This window comes from Chlamydomonas reinhardtii, chromosome 9 (genome assembly GCF_000002595.2).
Source record: "Chlamydomonas reinhardtii strain CC-503 cw92 mt+ chromosome 9, whole genome shotgun sequence".
Lineage (NCBI taxonomy): Eukaryota > Viridiplantae > Chlorophyta > Chlorophyceae > Chlamydomonadales > Chlamydomonadaceae > Chlamydomonas > Chlamydomonas reinhardtii.
The window spans coordinates 7,882,591-7,901,292 of record NC_057012.1 but is presented as its reverse complement, the minus strand read 5'-3'; the positions used below and the strand labels follow the sequence as shown (position 1 = coordinate 7,901,292).

At 59.4% G+C, this 18,702-nt stretch overlaps 4 protein-coding genes across 5 annotated transcripts; 1 reads left to right on the top strand and 3 right to left on the bottom strand.

Annotated features, from left to right (window-relative positions):
- Window positions 1–67: 67 nt before the first annotated feature.
- On the top strand, window positions 68–6,104 carry CHLRE_09g417050v5 (uncharacterized protein). 2 transcript variants are annotated; one of them, XM_043066392.1, is made up of 22 exons: window positions 68–335; window positions 493–615; window positions 751–875; window positions 999–1,073; window positions 1,186–1,220; window positions 1,425–1,481; window positions 1,598–1,637; window positions 1,889–1,962; window positions 2,092–2,163; window positions 2,333–2,393; window positions 2,550–2,560; window positions 2,691–2,777; window positions 2,917–2,986; window positions 3,152–3,256; window positions 3,426–3,509; window positions 3,622–3,666; window positions 3,844–3,926; window positions 4,112–4,226; window positions 4,333–4,500; window positions 4,563–4,688; window positions 4,769–4,866; window positions 4,983–6,104. In XM_043066392.1, the coding sequence occupies exons 1-22, from the start codon at window positions 263–265 to the stop codon at window positions 5,365–5,367; spliced, it is 2,112 nt and encodes a 703-aa protein (XP_042921688.1). In that variant the 5' UTR covers window positions 68–262; the 3' UTR covers window positions 5,368–6,104. The 2 variants fall into 2 exon arrangements, with proteins under 2 accessions (XP_042921688.1, XP_042921689.1); XM_043066393.1 differs by having other exon boundaries at window positions 4,983–5,996.
- Window positions 6,105–6,258: 154 nt separating this feature from the next.
- CHLRE_09g417037v5 (uncharacterized protein) lies at window positions 6,259–7,187 on the bottom strand. Its single transcript, XM_043066391.1, has one exon. It carries the CDS (start codon window positions 6,935–6,937, stop codon window positions 6,680–6,682), a length of 258 nt encoding a protein of 85 aa, XP_042921687.1. The 5' UTR covers window positions 6,938–7,187; the 3' UTR covers window positions 6,259–6,679.
- Window positions 7,188–7,785: 598 nt separating this feature from the next.
- Window positions 7,786–9,317, bottom strand: CHLRE_09g417025v5 (uncharacterized protein). The gene is made up of 2 exons (XM_043066390.1): window positions 9,199–9,317; window positions 7,786–9,119 (listed from the first exon to the last, which is right to left on the bottom strand). The coding sequence occupies exon 2, from the start codon at window positions 8,951–8,953 to the stop codon at window positions 8,426–8,428; it is 528 nt and encodes a 175-aa protein (XP_042921686.1). The 5' UTR covers window positions 8,954–9,119; window positions 9,199–9,317; the 3' UTR covers window positions 7,786–8,425.
- A 148-nt stretch (window positions 9,318–9,465) lies between these two features.
- CHLRE_09g417013v5 (uncharacterized protein) lies at window positions 9,466–10,627 on the bottom strand. The gene is made up of 2 exons (XM_001696708.2): window positions 10,146–10,627; window positions 9,466–9,977 (listed from the first exon to the last, which is right to left on the bottom strand). Exons 1-2 carry the CDS (start codon window positions 10,230–10,232, stop codon window positions 9,732–9,734), a joined length of 333 nt encoding a protein of 110 aa, XP_001696760.2. The 5' UTR covers window positions 10,233–10,627; the 3' UTR covers window positions 9,466–9,731.
- Window positions 10,628–18,702: the final 8,075 nt, after the last annotated feature.

Genomic DNA, 18,702 nt, shown 5'->3' with positions numbered 1-18,702 from the left:
GTGCAGTCGTCCCATGCGGAACAGTGTAGTTGTGTACTTGTGTATAGTCACCGTCATTTTATATGGGGACATATGCTGCAGTCACGTCAAGATAATCTCATAGGCGTTTTATGATGCGACTTGGCTACTTAAGCAGAACGAGGTTTCCGTCCGATGTTGCGCTCTTCAGAATCTCATCAGACTGTTGGCCATTCGGGACCACTATAGAGTCGTGCTAAGGGCTGTTTACATGGCACACCTATTCAAAACTGCTCGGACAAAAATGCTCGGACAAGCCGTTGCGTTACTCTGCCTGCTCGCTGGAGACGCAGGCGGGCTTGCATTTGCTAACGCTGGTACGCACGTTTATTGCTGGGACAAACCCATTGCACTGGATGCCGTGTCGCCCCGTGGCCCGTCCCTACCTTCTTCCCCTGCTCAACTTAACTCCACACCCACCTGAATATCAGAACGCTCATAATGTCCCCTCTTGTAACTTCGCAAACATATCAGAACCTGCGTGGCGTGAAAAGGAGAGACTGCTGGAGAACAACAAGACGCTGCCGTGTGCGGCGTCGGGAACTTGCTCCTTGGGGCATACACGCCAATGGACTGGCGACATATACCCGCTTCAAGGCAAGCCTATGGAGTGCATCTAGGGGCTGCAAAGAGTACCGGATGCGGCTGTAGATCATGGATGGCGGGAGATATCAGTCTGAAAAGCTTGCTTTGCCTTTGCTTCGCCTGGACCTTCACGTCGGCGCTTCACAGGCCTGCGGGACTGCCTCCGTGCGCGTGTGTACCGGCGGGAGATCATCCTGGTGTCTGAGAACCGGCTGGTGGCGGGGTTCCAGCTGTACGACAACATGATGCAGATGGGCTACGACCACATCGTGGTGAGGCCTGGGGGCGGCGGGGTCAGTGGCGATGGGACACATGAGCCATTGCTGTCTGGTTTCCAGAGCCCAGCTACGCATTCTTGTCCCGACCACATCTGGGCCATGCCAACCCCATTGCAGTTGATGTCCACGGAGGAAAACTGCAAGCGGGCGCTCAGGGCCTGGCCGCAGGTGTCGTGCATCTGGTCCAGCCAGGTGGGTGGGATGAGGCTGTCATTAGTGCATCGGGCCAAGCAAGCTGCATGGACTAAGCATCCAGTCTGCAATACACCGTATGTACTATAACGTCTTCAATTGCATCTGACAGGTCTTTGCGGCGACACCCAAGTACATGTTAGACAGGTATGCAGCCAAACCCAACAGGCACAGGTGTTAGCGCATAGGGACGCCGTAGTCCCGCGTAGCCAGCAGTCTCACGTGTATCCATCACCCCCCCCTGGCATGCAAGGATAAACCCCCATGCTTCATGGGACACTGTTACTGTAAGTGGGTCTGCGCAGTTTTGTATGGCTGCAGAATCCACACTGTGTGTTCTTGCGCACGCAGGCATGCGTTTCTGCCCAGGGCAGCGCGCCTGGGAGTCAACGTGCTGTGTCTGGACAGGTGGGCCAGCCAGGGGTGTGAAGCTGCTGAGGAGCATATTGCATAGGAGGTCGTAGTTGCCAGGTGCTCATGCTGCCCTCATAGCGCGTCTTGCCCATTTTCACCCTGCGGCTCAGTGACTCCATGTTCTTGAGTGACATCTACTCACACTTGAAGGTACGTGCGGGCTGGATGTCCAGCGCATATCCATGTCATGGGCACTCGTTAGCCAGAGGCTTCTCGTGCCAGCGGCTGGCAGCTGCGTGCATGTGATACGGGCGACCGCCAACACATGTGCACACACGCGTTGTTGGTCACGCAGGGATGCAAATGCGATTACCATGCCCACTTGGCTCGACCTGGGCCTCAACCCCGCAGCGTCGCATGTGCCAACCTCTTCCCCTTGCGTGTTTGGAATGCGTCCGCAGGCCCCGCCACTGCGGGACATGGCGCTGATGGCGCTCAAGGACCCGGCCATTGGCTGGCTCAACTCGGCGGTCGTGTGAGTGGAGCGTATGGAAGCAGAGAGGGAAGCCGCGTAGAGACTACCCATTGCAGTGGCAGGGGACGGGTATTGTCCAGGCCTGCAACATGTGCCTCGCGCCCTCGCCGTGGCCTTTCCCAACCCCAGCTATGTGCAGAATGCGCGGCCGGACGGGCCATCAGTGTACGTTTTGAACGAAGTCATTGACCGCCTGGAGCGGTGAGCAGGCGGGGCGGAGTAGGGGCGCTACCGATCACCTTGTATTTATGCATGCATCGTGGATCTGCGGATGTAGGGGGGTGCTGTCGTTGGTGGTTTGTCCGTGATTCTTGTGCCCCACTGCGTGTGGCACCTGTCGGTGCTTACTTGCTATTGTGTTAATACACAGATGGGCGGAAGCTCGCGAGTACATGCTTGGACGGAATAGGAAAGACTTCTGCTGGGAGCAGGTGCGCTGTATGCCAGTAATGTAGCTGACACCGTACGGTACTATAAGGGTGACCGGGTCTCATGCTCATCCTAAGTTTGAACTGAATGCCGCTATGATGTCATCAACGGAATCTCCCCACGGGTCTGCACACTGCTGATCTGCTGGCTGGCTACAGATGGCCATGAGGTGAGAATCAAGCGTGCAGCACAGGGGTAGGAAGTGCATGACATCGCCAAGGCGTACCGAGGCCTTGTGCGTGGAGTGCCTGGCTCTTGGCGTCCACGTGCCTAAAACGCTCCCCCCCCCCCACCCGCAGCGACATCCTCATGTCGGCGGTAATTGGGCGGCCCATCGCCTATGGCTGCTGGAATTGGGACCGCAACGTCACGTACCGGGATGCATGGTGGGTGGCACGACGGGGATGGGGACGGGCCATGGCGGGGCACTGGGTGGCAGGATGGCGTGCAGAAAGCCTCTGCCCATGTAACGGTCGCCAGCGCGCCTGATTTCCCCCATTATCAATTGCTTCGTCCTCTGCACAGGGAGGGGGCACACAAGCGCTACTTTGGCTATAACGAAACCGGTGGCATCGGCTCCTGGCACTTCCTCAAGGTGGGCTACTGCTGTTCAAGTGCACATGGGTGGCAGCATTGCGCCTCGATGCCTACGTTGTCCCTGCACGCCTGACCAGCCCCTGTTTATCGTCCCTGCACCAGACCACCCGCATCCTCGCCGGCTACCTGACCTGCCCGGCCCTTCACCTACTGGACCCTGCAGGAGACCAAGGTGCCCTGGCCCAAGTCACTTGCAGAACACGCACCCGGGTTCCGGCGCACTGAGGGCGTCACGCATCAGCAAGTAATACAGATTCCCAACACACAGGTATGCGGGAACCGCCACCAGGTGGTTGCAGAGTCTCGGGACGGAACTGCGCAGGTCTTGTTGTGCACCCGCGGGCCATGCCACCGGCATACCGGTACATGCTATCACTCGGTTCGTCTCCGCGTGGCCACCAAACTGCGCGTGTCTGTGGTCCCTGCACCCCATGTAGGGCGTGTGGCCCGAGGAGTTCGGCGGGCCGCTGTATGCGCCTGTACGCGGCAACAAGTCCCGCGCGTGGATGGAGCTGATCAAGGTGAACAGCTGGGGACACACGTGCGGGGGCAGAGGAACCCACGAACGTGTTGGAACGTGTGCGGAAGTAGCTCTGTTGGTGACATTCACTCTATTTTATGTTGCCATTGCAGTCAGACGGCATGCCGTTATGGGCGGATCCTGAGGACCCAGCCCAGGTAAGGCACAATGGGTATCAGCAATTCAACTCGTGGATTCAACTGGATGACTCGGCATATGTTTCCCAGCATGCAGTGCAAGCGGCATCGGCTGGCATCGCAGCCGACTCCATCCCGTCCCTCGATCGCCCACCACCACCCATCGCTGCCTCTCGTGCCCCCTGTGCCGCCATCCAGGCCGCCGCCAACGCCGCCAACCGCGAGCTCTTCACCTACCTGCCCGAGTGGATCGGCATTGCGTACGGCCAGGACGGCACCAGGTGACCTTTTAGGCGGGCTAACACCATGGAACTGCCGCCGACTTGGAAGACAGTGAGCATTGATGCAAGTGCGACCACAGCGGGCAACGCAAAGGAGCTGGATCAAAGCCCTGGAGCCCCTTCACGTCTATGTGTGCCCCTCTCATCGTCCTTGTTTGTGCCCTACTTCTCGCCTGTCCTACTAGCGGATACTGGAACCCGGCTCTGTACCGCGGCGCTAACGGCACTGGCACCTCGCCCTACGCGCTGGCGCACTTCTACCGCCTGTTTGGGGCGCCCATGAACAAGCTCACCGTCAAGGTAAGGCACCGAGGAGCAACAGCAGGTCAAATCGCAGCGCCAACCAGCCAATGCACCGTGCGCAGCCCCCATGCGGCTGACTGCTCATCACCAACCATTGCTGCAGATGGCGAACAACATGTGGAACTGGGAGCTGTCGCACCTGCTGCACCCGCGCGGCGGCGTGTTCTTCGCCAGCACCGAGCACGCGCCCATACCCGACGTGCTGGTGTATTCGCCTGAGGTGGAGAACCGCGAGTGGGTGTCGCACGAGGAGTGGGACAAAGCAACCAAGGTACGAAGCCATCCACCTCGTGTTGATACGTACAGCTCAGCAGTCTTGCGGAATTGTTACAGGCCTTGACGCGGCTTGCCATGGAGATGGGGCGCACCGTCGTGTACCCCGCGCCACGCTGCAACCTAACCTGGCTGGGCGGCGAGCGGAACAACCACCTGCCGCTGGAAATACCCATGCAGTTCAAAGTAAGGCCTTTATTTGCACTGGTTGATATGCGGCACGCTTCTGCCGAAACCGCAATTGATGAACTGTCGTTGTCTTGCAGCACCAATGCATCCCCTACTCACCCTCGGGGAAAGGCTTCAACGACAACCGCTGCATGCTAGGCGGCTACCTCATGCAGGGCTGCATGGCCGCGCGATGGTAAGAGGCAGGCAAATGCACGGACTTAGAACTGCATCCTTGCCCCGCCCTGTGCTACAGACTCGGCTAGCGATATCCCAGTCCCCGACTTCCCCACCCCACCCCCACCATTCCAGGTACTTTGCTGGCGGCATGTTCCCGCCCGAGTACGACCACCTTGTGGTGCACATCCGGGACAAGGCCGCGGAGCACCCCGTGGCCACCGTGGCGGCGGAGCAGCTGGCGAGGAGCTGGGACTCGGAGGAGCTGGCAAAGACGCTCATGGCGCAGCATGGCGGCCTGGGTGCGGGACTGTTCCATCCCAAGATAGCTGAGAAGCTGGGAGCCGCGGCGGTGCCAGCAGTGCCGGCTGCTGCGCAGAAGCCCAGGGTACTTATAATCCCTAGTGTGCTGCAGCTCACCGATAAGGTGGGGCCGCGGGAGCAGCTGTACCGGGACCATGAGCGGGAGGACTTCAATGTCATGAGCTGTCCCTGGATCCAGAATAAACCGTTTGTGTAGGTAGGGCACTCACGGATCCCCAACCCACGGGCGGAAGGAAGACCCTGCGCACTGCAACCTCCTCCGTTCATGCATGGACAGCATACCTGGGATCAAGGGCTCAGTCATGCAGGTGCAGTAGGCTTGCAAGTCTGGAGGAATACGACAAACGCTGGGCACGGTCGAGGACAGCCGCTGGAGACATTCATTGGTCGTAGCTAGCAAGCGGTGGGAGAGCGCGGGTAGTTTGCGCGAGCTGAGTTGCCCTGCATATCGCTTCAGGGTAGCCATGTAGCCAGCATGGGGTCGTTGATTAGTCGGGGTGAGCAGGCTGCCATGTTCGCCTGCTACATAGCTGCAGTGTCCCAGCGGCAGGCAGCCGCTGAAAGAAGCGGCATTAGCGTCTTGACTCGCAACAGTGGATGGTACAGTCTCAGCCACACCTGGTCTTGGTGCTGGGCAGGCGCACTGTCAACTTGGACTGGTCCTGGAGCCGATACGTCATAGCACACAAACATGTCACGACTGGATCCTCCATGGAGTTTGGTGCGGGACTGAGCTTTAGCGCTGTGAGTTTTTGCGGTGCTAGCACGTTTTTGGGGCCCTGGCTTAGTCCACGGCTGTCGTCCCACATGTAACCTCTATCAGCTAGCTTCTGGTTTTGCTGGGTTGTGCGGGTTTGAGGGTGTGCGGTGACGTTTCTCGCCCAAGGGCTTGCATTGATGCGCATGAATTCACGTCTAACAAGGCTGCCGATGCACACTGTCCAATCGTCACACGGCAGAGAGTTGAGCGCGGGGTGGGTTGGGTCGAGGGGATTTCAATGGATAGGATCCCGCGTGTGACCGAAGTCTCAGAACAGGACCGCTGATGGCACAGCGTGATAGTGCTCGTCAAGAGGAGTCGATTGGCACCACTTTGGTATTACATGGAGGGTTTTTAACCCCTAATCCGTGGGGTGGTCAGTCGTCTCAAGGGGGGGCCCGGGGGACTTCGGGGCATGGAGTCTGGCACTTTGTTTCCTACCCCCCCCCCTGCCCTTCCCAGTCGAAACTGCCCCCCCCCGGTCCGAACACCTTCTGGCCGGGTCCCATGCATCCCGAGCTGGGTTCAGAGCGAGTTGCATACCCCCTCCCCTGTTGGCGGCGATGGCAGGCGTGGTCGCACGCACTTACTAGTGCATGAGCATCGGGTACAGATACAAGTTTCGAGCCCGTAGTCACATAGTGCTCGTATAGTGTTGCACCATGCGCCGAGACAGAAGGACACATCAGGGACGGGTGGCATCACTGCAAAGGAGGAGGGTGCAAACACGAGGGATGATGGAGTACACTCAGCTAGGGGCCTTCAGGACATGGTGGGATTGAGGGTCGTCCAGTGGTGGTAGTGCGACCCCCGCCAGTGAGCAGCGCTGATGCAGCTTGGCGGGGAAGGTGGTGAGCGTCGCGGCCGGCAGCGCCTTCAGGCGCTCCCACTCAGTCGCGAGGTCTGAGTTCTGCAGTGCCAGCTGCCGCAGCTTGTCCACCATGGCCTGCTCCGCGTCGGCGTCGCCATCAGACCACAGGCGTGTGAGCAGGTGGAAGTGCTCCATGCTCGTGAAGCGGGTGATGATCACGTACGGTGCAGGGAGCCGCGCTTGAGCCCGCCCATTGTGGGGTTCGCCAGGCAGTCGGGATGTGTGTATTGTGCGCATGGCCGACGTGGGCAACATGCCACCAGCAAGGGCATCGCGCTTTGATGCACGCATTGAACTGACGATGGACACGCGCAGGGTCGGCTTACAGTGTTATATTGGATTGCTGGTCGGCGTGCATTGTGAGGCAGATTGCATTGGTTACAAGAGGGACCTGCTGACGCAGTTCACGAGCCAGTGACGTGGAGAACGAACACCCTGCTCTGGACCCCAGTGCATTGTGAGGCAGTCATGTTGGCAAGGCGGTGGTGGGCGCAGTGGACCCATGCCAAAGGGCTTGTGGAGGGAGGTGGTGTTTGCATGGTCAGCTTGTACTAAGGGGGGTGGGGGCGCTTTGCGGGGCGCCACTCAGTGAGGTGAATTGGCTGGAGGGGCGGGAGGAAATGGAAACGCTGAGGGTGGGCAAGCCCACCCGGGGGCAGGCTAGGCGATAGGTGTTTGCTGGAGGGAGCGGCTGTATCGGGACGCTCCCAGCCCGACTAGTGACAGGCTAGACGGTGGATAGAGTTTTTAGACACTGCTCGTCTAACAGTGAAGACCATGGGACACGGCAGCTTCGTGCCCTGCTGACCCGAGTTGGGAGGGGTTGCAGGCATGGACAGGGGCATTGGCGATGGCCCGCGCGGTGAGCGGCTAGGCGTTGGCGGGTAAGTTTGCGGCGGCCCCGGCGTGTGCCTAGTGTGTGCTAGGCTGCGGCGGTGTTGTCTGTAGGCAGCAAGGACCGCGTGGGACACGGAGCCCATCCCTCCTCTTCGTTCGAGAGTACACTTGTCGTGGCTTTCTGGGCTGAGCACCCCGAGCGCAGCGATTCAGGGGGGGGCTAAGCCCCCCAGGATTGCGCTTGTCCGTCCGTGCCGCCTGCGTGCCTGCTTGCCTGCTGCGTGCCTGCGTGCCCACGTGCGTCTGCAAAAAAAACACCATACTGGCGCCTTGCGAGGGGAACCACATATCTTGTCTCTGTGGCAGTGGCTTTTCTGTCGCGCTTACCCCCTCCGCTAGGGTATCGCCATAGCCAACTCGCATGAGTCAACTTCATGACCAGACCCTCATGCGACAGCAACAGATGTTCGACCGAAAATCCTCCAGGATTAGAACCCCTGACCTCAGCGCGCCATAGAACTACCGTTCCGCCCACACACAGAACCCATCCGGACGCCTTGCGGAACGATGGGACAAGATATGTGGCTCCCCTCGCAAGGGAAAAGTGGGCTGAGCCCACGCCACGCCTCCAGTCTGAGGCCGCAAGCGTCTACCTCATCTCCTGGACATAGCCAGGGTCGGATCGTACAGGCACGGCCCGCCATGCGTCCAGTCGCATCCAACTATCAAGCGCAAGCACAGCAGGCAGCAAACCGAACAGCGGGGGATCCTCTAGCCACAACATCCTCACTGCTGCGTGCAGCCTACCATATACTGTGCTGTGCTATCCTCGCCAGCAAAGACTCTAACTAGACACCGCCCGGCCTCAACCTGCGCGCCGGCGCCGCTTCTTTGGGCGACGCCAGCGCTCTCCTCCTCCACGTGGCCTTGCTCGCCCCCTCCGCTATGTATGGACATGCACGCCGCAACTGCTGGGCCCAGGGCCGCTGTCGCCAGGCCCTGCGCCACTGCTGGTGCTGCTGCCGCTGCCGCCGCTGCTGCTGGTGCTGCTGCTGCTGCTGCTGGTGGGGCCAGGCCCTCCACCACCACCGCCGCTGCCACCACCGCGGCGCAGGGCCGCAGGCCGCGCTCTACCAAGGCGCAGGGCCGCAGGCCGCGCTCTACCAAGGCGCAGGGCCGCAGGCCGCGCTCTACCAAGCAGCACTCCATCAGCGCGTGCCACATGTTCGTCGCAGAGTTGACGTCGCGGCCCTGCAGTACCTGTGCCAGGCTTACCCACACAGTCCCGCCCTCAGTGTTGGCGCGCTTGGACATTGCGGGCACGCGAGCCACCAAACGAAATCACCACTTGCAGGCAGCGCGGCCCATTACCGAGCAGACGCTGTCCACATTTTGCGCACATCTGCATTCACACGTTTCATATGCGGCACACGTGTAGCGCGCCGGCAGGCCAGCGTAGCAGTCTGGCACTCCACAGAACCTGCACCGCATGAGAACGGGGATGCAGTTCATGGATGGGACAGGTGAAGGGAAGGTATTGCAAACGTGTGTGCAGGTACCTTGTGGTTGATGGCCTCTCCACCATGCTCTCGTTATTGACGTGCTTTACGAAGTGCAAACGCAGACCAGAGCGGAAGGCGTAGTGGGCTTGCAGGCGACACGGGAGCTGGCCAGTCAGTAGCGCAAATTGCGAAGTCACATGTTACCTCGTAACCGACGGTACAAGCTGGGGACATTTGGGCCCATGGCTGGCTGACAGAAAGGAGGCTATGTGCTGGGACGGTCTGGGCTGGGAGACGGCTGGCGGGCTTGCGCTGGCACCACCAGAAAGGACGCGCCCGAAACCAACCTGAAGAACACCAGCGCCACCGGCGCCCAGCACGACATGTATGGGGCTCCCATCCTCCCGCCCCCGCTCCTCATTGTGTCCCTCACTCCCACACTCTCTCTCGCCCCCGCTCCCTCTCTCCTGGCCCCTCTCCCCCCTTACGTTGCCATGCGACCTCTGTCCCGGTCCCTGCCCCTGCTCTCATGCTCAAGGTCCCACGCTCCCGGTCCCACACTGGCACTTCTGTCCTGGATCCTGTGCCTTTCATGCTGTCACGCTCACTCTCGCTCTCACTTGCCCTCTGCCTACCTCGTCCGCGCCGGTGTCGTTGCCTGGCGGGCCTCCTGCTGGGAGGCTTGCCTGCCGTGAAGGGACCGCCGAGCGCGGCTCAGAGCCTGAGGTCGCCGTAGAGTGCGACCGTGACTCGCATAGAGCGCTGTGCGTGATCGCCGGGCTGCCGGGGGCAGCGGTGAACACCGCCAGGCTCGCCTTGGACAGAAGGGGGGGCGCCTGTGCAGGGGGTGAGGGGAGGGTGGACGCACGCGTTGTTAAGGGGACATGATAGAAGCAGCGGCCTGCCCGCCGAGCCCCCACCCTGACCCGCAGCCCCTTCCTTGCCTAATAAACGGCAGCCAACTGGCACCGTTTCCCCCCGCCAGCACGGTGTCAGTGCCCCACCTGCTGGGCCTCCAACACGGTTGCCGCCACGTGCTCCGTGGAGCCGAAGCGCGCCTGTGCATAGCCACCAGGGTCTGGGCGTGTCATCTGGACAAGCGCCTCTGCCTAGCTCTGCCTCCGCTGCAGACGTTGTTGCAACTGCAGCCTGGATGAGCGGCAGAGCTGCTCCCACCGAGCCAGCTGGTCCGGCGGTGCCAAAACTTCGGGTGGAGTCGGGGTTGGCTTGCCCCTTTCCCCGAAGGGGGAGGGGCAAAAGCCATTGCGGTCGCATCGAGTGCCGGAGGGGGGCCCTCCCGGTTACACCAGTTTTACACGCAGTGCACTTGGTGCAACCCCTTGCTCCCGCCAAAAAGCGTTGCAATTCTGAAACGACCTTCCCTGTTATCGTGGCTGCGCATAACTTTGCGAGAACACAAGGAAGGCGGAGGCAAGTCGCTAGAGGCGCGTTTGAAGCGTGCCAGCACGCCGATCAAATTGGCGCTATTATCATTAATACCAAATTATATGTTTGTTGGTCGCAGACCCTCGTGGACCCTCGCATGTAGCGCGATCGCCAGCGAGCCCTTCCACCCCCCCCCCCCCCCCCCCCTGCTTGGCCTGCCCGCCCGGTCTCCCTGTGTCCACTGAGGGCTCGCACCAAACGATTAACATCATCCCTGGCCTTGCAAAGGTGCGCAAATGGAGAGGGGGGAGGGGCAAGCCGGGGTACTGCGTAGCGGTAGGTGTTGGGAGTTCGCAGGAGTTCGAGGCTCCGTGACGCTCCGTGTGAACTGTGTGTGTGTGGTTACAAGGTGGTGAGCACGACGTTCCTTGTAGAAACCTAGGCCCGGGCCGGGGGGCCCTTATAACGCCTGCAACACTTATATATGCAGCTAGTTTGGTCCCCGAATGGGGGTGCTTATGCTCCTGTGCTCCCAAATGGAATCTAGTAACGCGGCTAACCTGGCTGGGTCCGCATTCTGCATGACGGCCTGCATTCCGCCTGTAAAATCGATCTCGCTACCCAAACGTAACTGGTCGTAGGCCGTACACCGCATGAGCACATGATTCTCATCTTCGACTTCATTTGCAACACATAGCGGGCAAATCCTCTCCTCCCTAGGTCGTCCATAGGCGCGGTTGGCAGTAAGCGGCCAGCAGCATAGGCGGAACCTCATCAAGGCCTTGTGGTGCGCAACTGGTATAAATGCTCTACTGTGCCCTTGCATAATAAGAGGCCCTTAGATCCACATGCCCCCGCGCGCCCCCAAGGGGAGGCGGTGGGATGACAGGCGGGGGAGAAGGCGGATAAGGGAGGAACTAAGGAAGCATCTCATTTCTTTCCCGCAGGGGGGCCAGCCCCCCTGCACCCCCCGGAAATGGACAGGGGGGCGGCGCCCCCCTGTCGACCCCCCTGGTATGCAGCGCAAAGGAACTGTGATGATGAGGGGGGTGGGTGTGGCGGGTAGGGATTATTACCCACCCCCCTCGCGGCCCGTCGCTTCTCTTTGACAGGGGGGCGGCGCCCCCCTGTCGGACCCCCGAGGTGAAATGGTGGCTAGGGTATGGGTGAGAGGGGAGCCTAATACATGCACCGGCATGCGGAACGTTTGGGTGGGAGGAAGGCGAGGACGCAGGCTGGAACTGCATTGCTGGCGGGATGGTTGCAAACAATTGTTGCACGGACATGAACTGGACTCCACCCGCACGTGCTGTGTGGCACAGTTATAGCATGCGTGGAGCGCATATTGCTTGCTTGGATGCAGCTGGGTTGTGCCTCTGTTGCACTGCAAGGGGTTGCACTGGAGGCAGGTGCACTAAGCAGGGGCACCTGTTCACAAATGATAGCATCATGCATTCGCGCTGGCTTGTGTATAAAGTGAGCACCCGTGATAGAAAGTGGGAGGGCGTGTAACTGCTGGTTTTGCTCGGCTGTTGAGCCGACTGCACAACCACACTTGCACATGACAGCGCGCATGGTGCACGAGGCAGCTGCATATTATTGCAATGGTTTTCATGATCATACAATTTAAGCATCGACATAAGAACAGTGCATAGGAGCTGGCCAGGTAACTGCACGCAACTGGGCGGTTGGGCAGTTAGTTGGCCGGCAGCAGTTGCGCACATGTGGCCTTTCACTGGTGCATGTCTGCCGGTGTTCATTTGCAGTCCCACACCAAGAATAACATAACAAACACAGGCGCAGTGCATCGCATAGGACCCGGCGCCGGCGAGGTGACTGCAACACACTAACGCCGCATGCAGCAGTTGGTGGGCGTTTGTGGAACTAAAGTGGGCCGATGCGGCGGCAGTTGGGCATATGTGGGTTTTCATTCGCGCGCGCCTGCCACTCGCACTGCATGCACATTTTGGCTGCGATGCTGCAGGCGCAGCCCAGCTGGATCAGTCGCGGCAGCATAGCGCGGCTGGGCAGCAGGCGGGGCAAGGCGACCGCTGCCCCGAGCGGTTTCCGGCTGGTTTTGCAACGGCGCGCGGCTAGTAATGGTGCAGCAAGTATATAAGCAATGTATAAAATGTATAAACATGTAATGATACGCTAGCCAACATGTTTGGACACGTCACAGCTGATGCCACCACCAGCGATAAGCACTAGCGCTCATCATGGGGGCGGCCGGCACAAACACTGGCCTGGCAGCTAGCTTGGCGCGCGGTGGCGGCCGCCGGTGGCGCCCATTTGTAGGGGGCGGCAGCGCGCGGCTCCCGCAGCCCGGCGGGCGCGGGATGGCCGCGCGCCGCGCGAGCTGGCGCCGCGCGGAGCCGGCGCCCGGATCCGGGGAGCCAGCGGCTGGATCGCGGCGGTTGGGCGGGCTCTCGCGCTGGGTCGCGCGGCGCGCGCGCGGGGCAGCGCCAGGGCCTAGAAGAGCGTGCTGGCTTTCGGGCGGCCCGGCCAGGCGCGCAACCAGGCGCGCGGCGGCGGCGCCATCCGAAAGTAACCCAAAAAATCTAACGGGGCATATAAGAGCGGGGGCAAATAACAAGGCCTCTAGACCCGCATGCCCCCGCCCGCCCCCGAGGGTGGCCACATGAAAGAGCAGGAGTGCTGGGGAGCATTTGAGGCGGGCGTAACAAAGGTATTCCCGCAGGGGGGCCAGCCCCCCTGCACCCCCCGGAAATGGACAGGGGGGCGGCGCCCCCCTGTCGACCCCCCTGGAACGCGGCGCAAAGTGCAGCATTATCATTGTTGGGATGATCATTACTACCGATCCCTCGGGCCCCGGGTTCTCTCTTTGACAGGGGGGCGGCGCCCCCCTGTCGGACCCCCCAGGGATTGAGGGGCAGGTGGAGCATGGCGGAAGTATGGTCCCAGGCAAGCAAGGTACATGCAGGCCGACATTGGGGCGACGTGTGGAAAGTCAGGACTGGAATAGGTGAAAGCTCTGCCGTGCACTTGGAAATCGCTTGTGGCACGGGCGGTCCTGCAGCATCGTGTGGCAAGGTATGTGAACGGGTGGGTTATTAAGCAAACCTTGTAGCGGCAGCAACGAAGTCAACTATGAAGGCATACGTTATGAACTTCTAATTATGGCACGAGAACTGTATGCGCCAGCAGCGTTGCTGGAACTGTTCACGCCATTAAAAGTATGCCAGGAGGGTTAGCTGGCGCGTTGTACACTTTGAACTCTGCAACACCAGGTGTAGGAAACGGCCCAGGCTCCACTGCACAGTAGTGGCGCGCCGCGCAGCCTGGTTGCGCTTGCAATAAGCCTCAACTGCAGCGGGACAAACAACAGGCAGGGGAGCAAGCGCGTTAAACCATGCGGCCCACAAAGTACCTTTGTGCACGCATGAACCCAGCTGAATAATACCCCGGCCACGCACGCGCACGTTGGACTACTGACAGCCGACGGTCAGGAAACAAACCCACAGCGTCAGCGCGGCGCCTGCAGGCATGCACCAGCGCGGGTTAAGAACGTCCATATCACGTGCGAGCAGCACGCCAGCACCGCACTGGTGCATGGATGGCTGCCCTGCAAACACGCCGAGCAGGATATGGAGTGAGACCCAGCACCAGCAAGGGAACTCAGGCCACGCAAACAAGCAGGCAGCAAACAACAGCTTACCTGAAACGCCACGCCGCGCCTGCGCTGATGCCTGCAACTGTGTGTGGCCGCGTGCACAGGAAAGCGGTAAATACAACGTATGTGTGTGCGGAGCTGAACAAAGGAGCCGCCGCGGGGTAAACGGGAAAGCAACTGGGCGCCGGCTTGTGTCGCTTGCTGCAGGGGCTGCCGTGTGACAGGCTGCTGTCATTGGCCGCTTGAAAACGCGCCTGTCATCAGCAGCTTGCCCTCGGCGCGCGGGATTTGCGCGCTGTGCGCAATTACTGCATGGCTGCGAGGCGGCCCTAGCTAGTTAGATAGTGTGCTGCTGCGATGGGTTGAGCGGGCGTGGCAGCACGGAAACATGCTGACAGCTGACCCACGGGCGGTGCGGCAGCCGCCAAGATCCGCGGGTTACAACTGCACGTACGTCGGCGGTACAAGCACCTGACCAACGCGGACCCGCAAACTGGTGCCGCAGCACCGGTAGGCATGTGAAGGCCGTGCAAACAAGGCAGCGGCATAAAACGGGCCACCGCCGGCAGCGTGCAACCCTTCCTTGGAGTTACAAACGTGGGCTCCAACGTTTCGGTGCGTTTTTCCAACGTTCGCTGCGCCAATATCATGAGCCATGTAATGAGCAATACTGTTCACGTGTATCACCAGCGGATACACTCGCGGGTGCATGGCGAGAGCACCACCAGCGGTGGTGCCAGTGATCATCGACGGCGCGGCGGCGGAATCACGGCTATCCCGGGCGCCGCGCTGCGCGCGCGGCAGCGCGGCTCGCGCCTGCCTAAAGCCCACCCCGGCGCCGGCGCGCCGAGGGAGCGCGCGCGGCCGGAGCAGCGCTGCCGCGCGCGCGGGCGCCGGCGCCCGGATCGTGGGGCGCCCGTGCTTGGGTCGCGGCGGTTGGGCGGGTTCTCGCGCTGGCGCGCGCGCCGCGCGCGGTTTCGCAGGGTTATAGGTGCGCGGGGCTGCGGGCTTTCAGACTAGGGCGCCGGGCGCGCGAACGAGGGCGCGGCGCGGCGTCTATGGCGCCGAAAGCCAAAAAATCTAGCGAGACCCTTAAGAGCGGGGGCCCTACTTGGCTGGGCCCTATTGCTTTACTGCTTCCTGAGGTTGCATTGGTCCCTTCCTAGCCTCCAGCATGCTAGGTTGCATCGTCGGCCTACGTGGACATTGCGCCGTCTCCATGCGGGTCCCACTCCATGACAAATCGTGTCCCCAGGGAGGCGCCCACATGACGGCACCCAAAACCCCCTGATAGATAGTACTTTAAGGATGCCACCACGCCGTCCCTAACTGATGTGTACAGGACAATACATCAGGGGGGTTTCACCGCGTGCCGTCCGGGGGCTGCGCTTCCCCAGCTACCCCAGCCAAACCCGCACGCCAAGGAGGCCCCAAACAAAATGCAGAGCGGGATACAAACTCCGCCACTTATTTACATGTTATGTACAATGTATTCGAGCAATAGCGCTTGACGGCAGGCTAAAACGTGCTCGTCGAGGCTGTCGCGGCTCAAGTCACGAAATTGACCGACCAACATCCTGCATAGGCGTTGTTTTGGAGCGTGATCAATTGCCGTCAACACAGATATCTGCACAGGTGTAATCAGGCTACTATCTGGCCTGATATGGCGTGTCCTGGCGAACGCGACATGCAGATGTTTGAGGTCGGCCCCGGCTCGATTCAGTGCCCCGGGGCTACCCTAACGACTTTATATGTTTGTAGTAGGTGCTATAGGAGGAGTAGGTACTGGGCTGGGGACACGACCGGCCCGTAGTTGGACGTTGCCGGCCGACCTCGCAGCGCCACCTTGCCGGTGCCTGAGGCGCATGCTGCCTATTAATTGCTATTTATAATTCTGGGTCCCTTTTATGGGGCCACGCGGCCCCACACCGGTGCTCGCGCAAACCCGATACTCAACTCGGCGACACGGCGTTCTTAAGTGGGGGGCCGAATTCTGTGCGCTGTATTTACACAACTGGGTCCCTCGCGGCTGCCCGGACAGCAAATGGCCGCGGCTCCGACACAAACGCCACGGAGCGCACTCCAGTATGCGGCCCCAGCTACGTCGCGAGCACGCGCGACGCTCCTCGCAACAAAGCTGGGTCCCTCACGCCCGGGGCCCCGGCCCTCCCCCACACCCTCGGAGGATCGCCCGCGCGGCTAAGTCCGGTTTCTATTATTATTCTTCTTATGGTATAGGAATAATAATAATAATAATAATAATAATAATAATAATAATAATAATAATAATAATAATAATAATAATAATAATAATAATAATAATAATAATAATAATAATAATAATAATAATAATAATAATAATAATAATAATAATAATAATAATAATAATAATAATAATAATAATAATAATAATAATAATAATAATAATAATTACAACGCCGGCCCATAGGGCCTGGCATGGATTAACGGGGCAAGGTGACTAGGGCGAGAGGGCCCGCCCCCCTCACGCTGACGCCTCACCACGAAAGAGTCACAACCTCCGAAACTACAACCTCCAAGTCCTAGGCCACTCTTCAAAGTCCACTACATCCAAGCCTGCACACCTAGCATATCGAGCTAGGGAAACGCCGCATTATAGTAGTGGAGCACTGCCAGTTCGTGCAAACCGAGGAGCCATGGCGCTCCTCCTCGAGCCTTGGATCTTGAGCCTTGTCTTGAACCTTGGACCTCGCCACTAAATCGGACTTCTGCACCACGACCTTTCTAGGTTGCAGCGGGCATAAGCCCGCAATTGCCACTAAGGGCAATTACCTATCGTTCGTGGGATCACCAATCAGTTTCGCACCAATCTTTCGCCTTTTGCATAATTGGGCTTTTATCTGGATTCGTACCTGGGTCCCTTCTGCCGTAAAGACGAGTCAAATCGCTAACTGAGTTAGCAATCCGGTGATACTGTGCCCTTGCATGGTCAGTGGTGCCGCTCCTTCCGCACACAGCCCCATCCAATGCTTGTACTTGCTATACTTGCCCATCTGCACGCCTGGTTGCTTGTTGTCTGATGGGAAAGTGCTTGGCTCAGACTGCAGCCGCTCGTGCTTCCACGCCTTCATTAGACTCTCTCGAAAGGCGGATACTATTTGCCCTTCAGGCAGCGGGCTACCTGCTCGGCTCTCCTCCCTTTCCGGCCTGATCATGTGCATACGGCCTTGCCGTACGTCTACGCCATGCGCTGAGATAAAACGGAAAAGCCGTGCACACCACCCATCTCCCTCTGGGTGTACTAACGCGTCTTGTACTTCATCAATTAGTGCATCGTGAGCTAGGCTATCCTTCTGCACGGCAATCCTGTTGTAGAATCCAATGCAAAGCTTGGCGAAAAAGAAATGGAGTGGTAGTTGTGCTAATTCAGCAAACAGCAGGCGATGCGATGGTCGCTTCGTACCCACTGTCATCCTCATGTACTGCACTTGTAATTTGACGGCCTCGTCTTTCAGGCATGCTTCAAACGGTCCGTGCGCCAGGTTATTGCTGTCACGCCGCCGCGGTGGTGGGCCGCCGTCCAGCATTTCCGCTAATACGTCGGGTCCCCACACTTCACAACCATATGCTAAGATGGAGCGAACTTGCACCTCAAAACAACGCATGCGTATGTCGGGGGAGAAAATCCTCAAACGGTTTAATCTATTAGTAAGCGCGTACATAGCACGCCGCGCAGCCTCACATAGCGTCTCTCTGCAGGCGGCAAAAGCACGTCCAGGGCCGTAGACTAGTCCCAGATACCGTGCCTTGTCCACCGCAGGGATGGGCTGCCCTGCCAGCCGCAGCCCACTGCACTCATCGTTCAATCTACGACGCTCCTGGTCGTCTGAAGTGAACACCAGACGTTCACACTTTGCGACATTTGCTTTCATACCAAATGCTTCGCAGAAAGTATCCACAAGTGACAACAGGTGCCGCATACGCTCAGGGGTGGTGGCTAGCAGCGAAACATCGTCAGCATACATTAGGAGCGACAGCTTCTTACCGTTTAACTCAGGGGTGCCCGCTGTGCTTGCAGTGTCCAACCAGTCCTCGTGCGCATCAATATACTCTGCCAAAGTTTCAATAAAGAGCCCGAACAGCTCTGTGCTCAGTGGGCACCCTTGCTTGACTCCTTGCGTTGCCTCAAAAGCAGCGCTCAGTTTGCCATCGGCTTTAACCGTCATCATGACCTTTTCATATGCGGCTTGTATGGCCTCCAACAGCCGCCCTGACACGCCCTTTTCCCGCAGCCGTAGCCACAAGAGGGGACGCGGCACCTTGTCAAACGCCTTCTCAAAATCAATCTGTACAACAATCATTGGTGGTGCTCCTGCACGTGTGTGCTTTGTCACCAGGTGCCTCAGGACAAACAGGTGGTGGGCAGTACCGTATTTCCGCCTGAAACCAGCCTGAGCTGGGTGCCTCCACTTGAACAACTCGCCTGCTCATGCTAGCCTGTTCAGAAGGATAGATGCATAACACTTAGCCAACGCTCCGCCTACTGCAATGCCCCTGTAGTT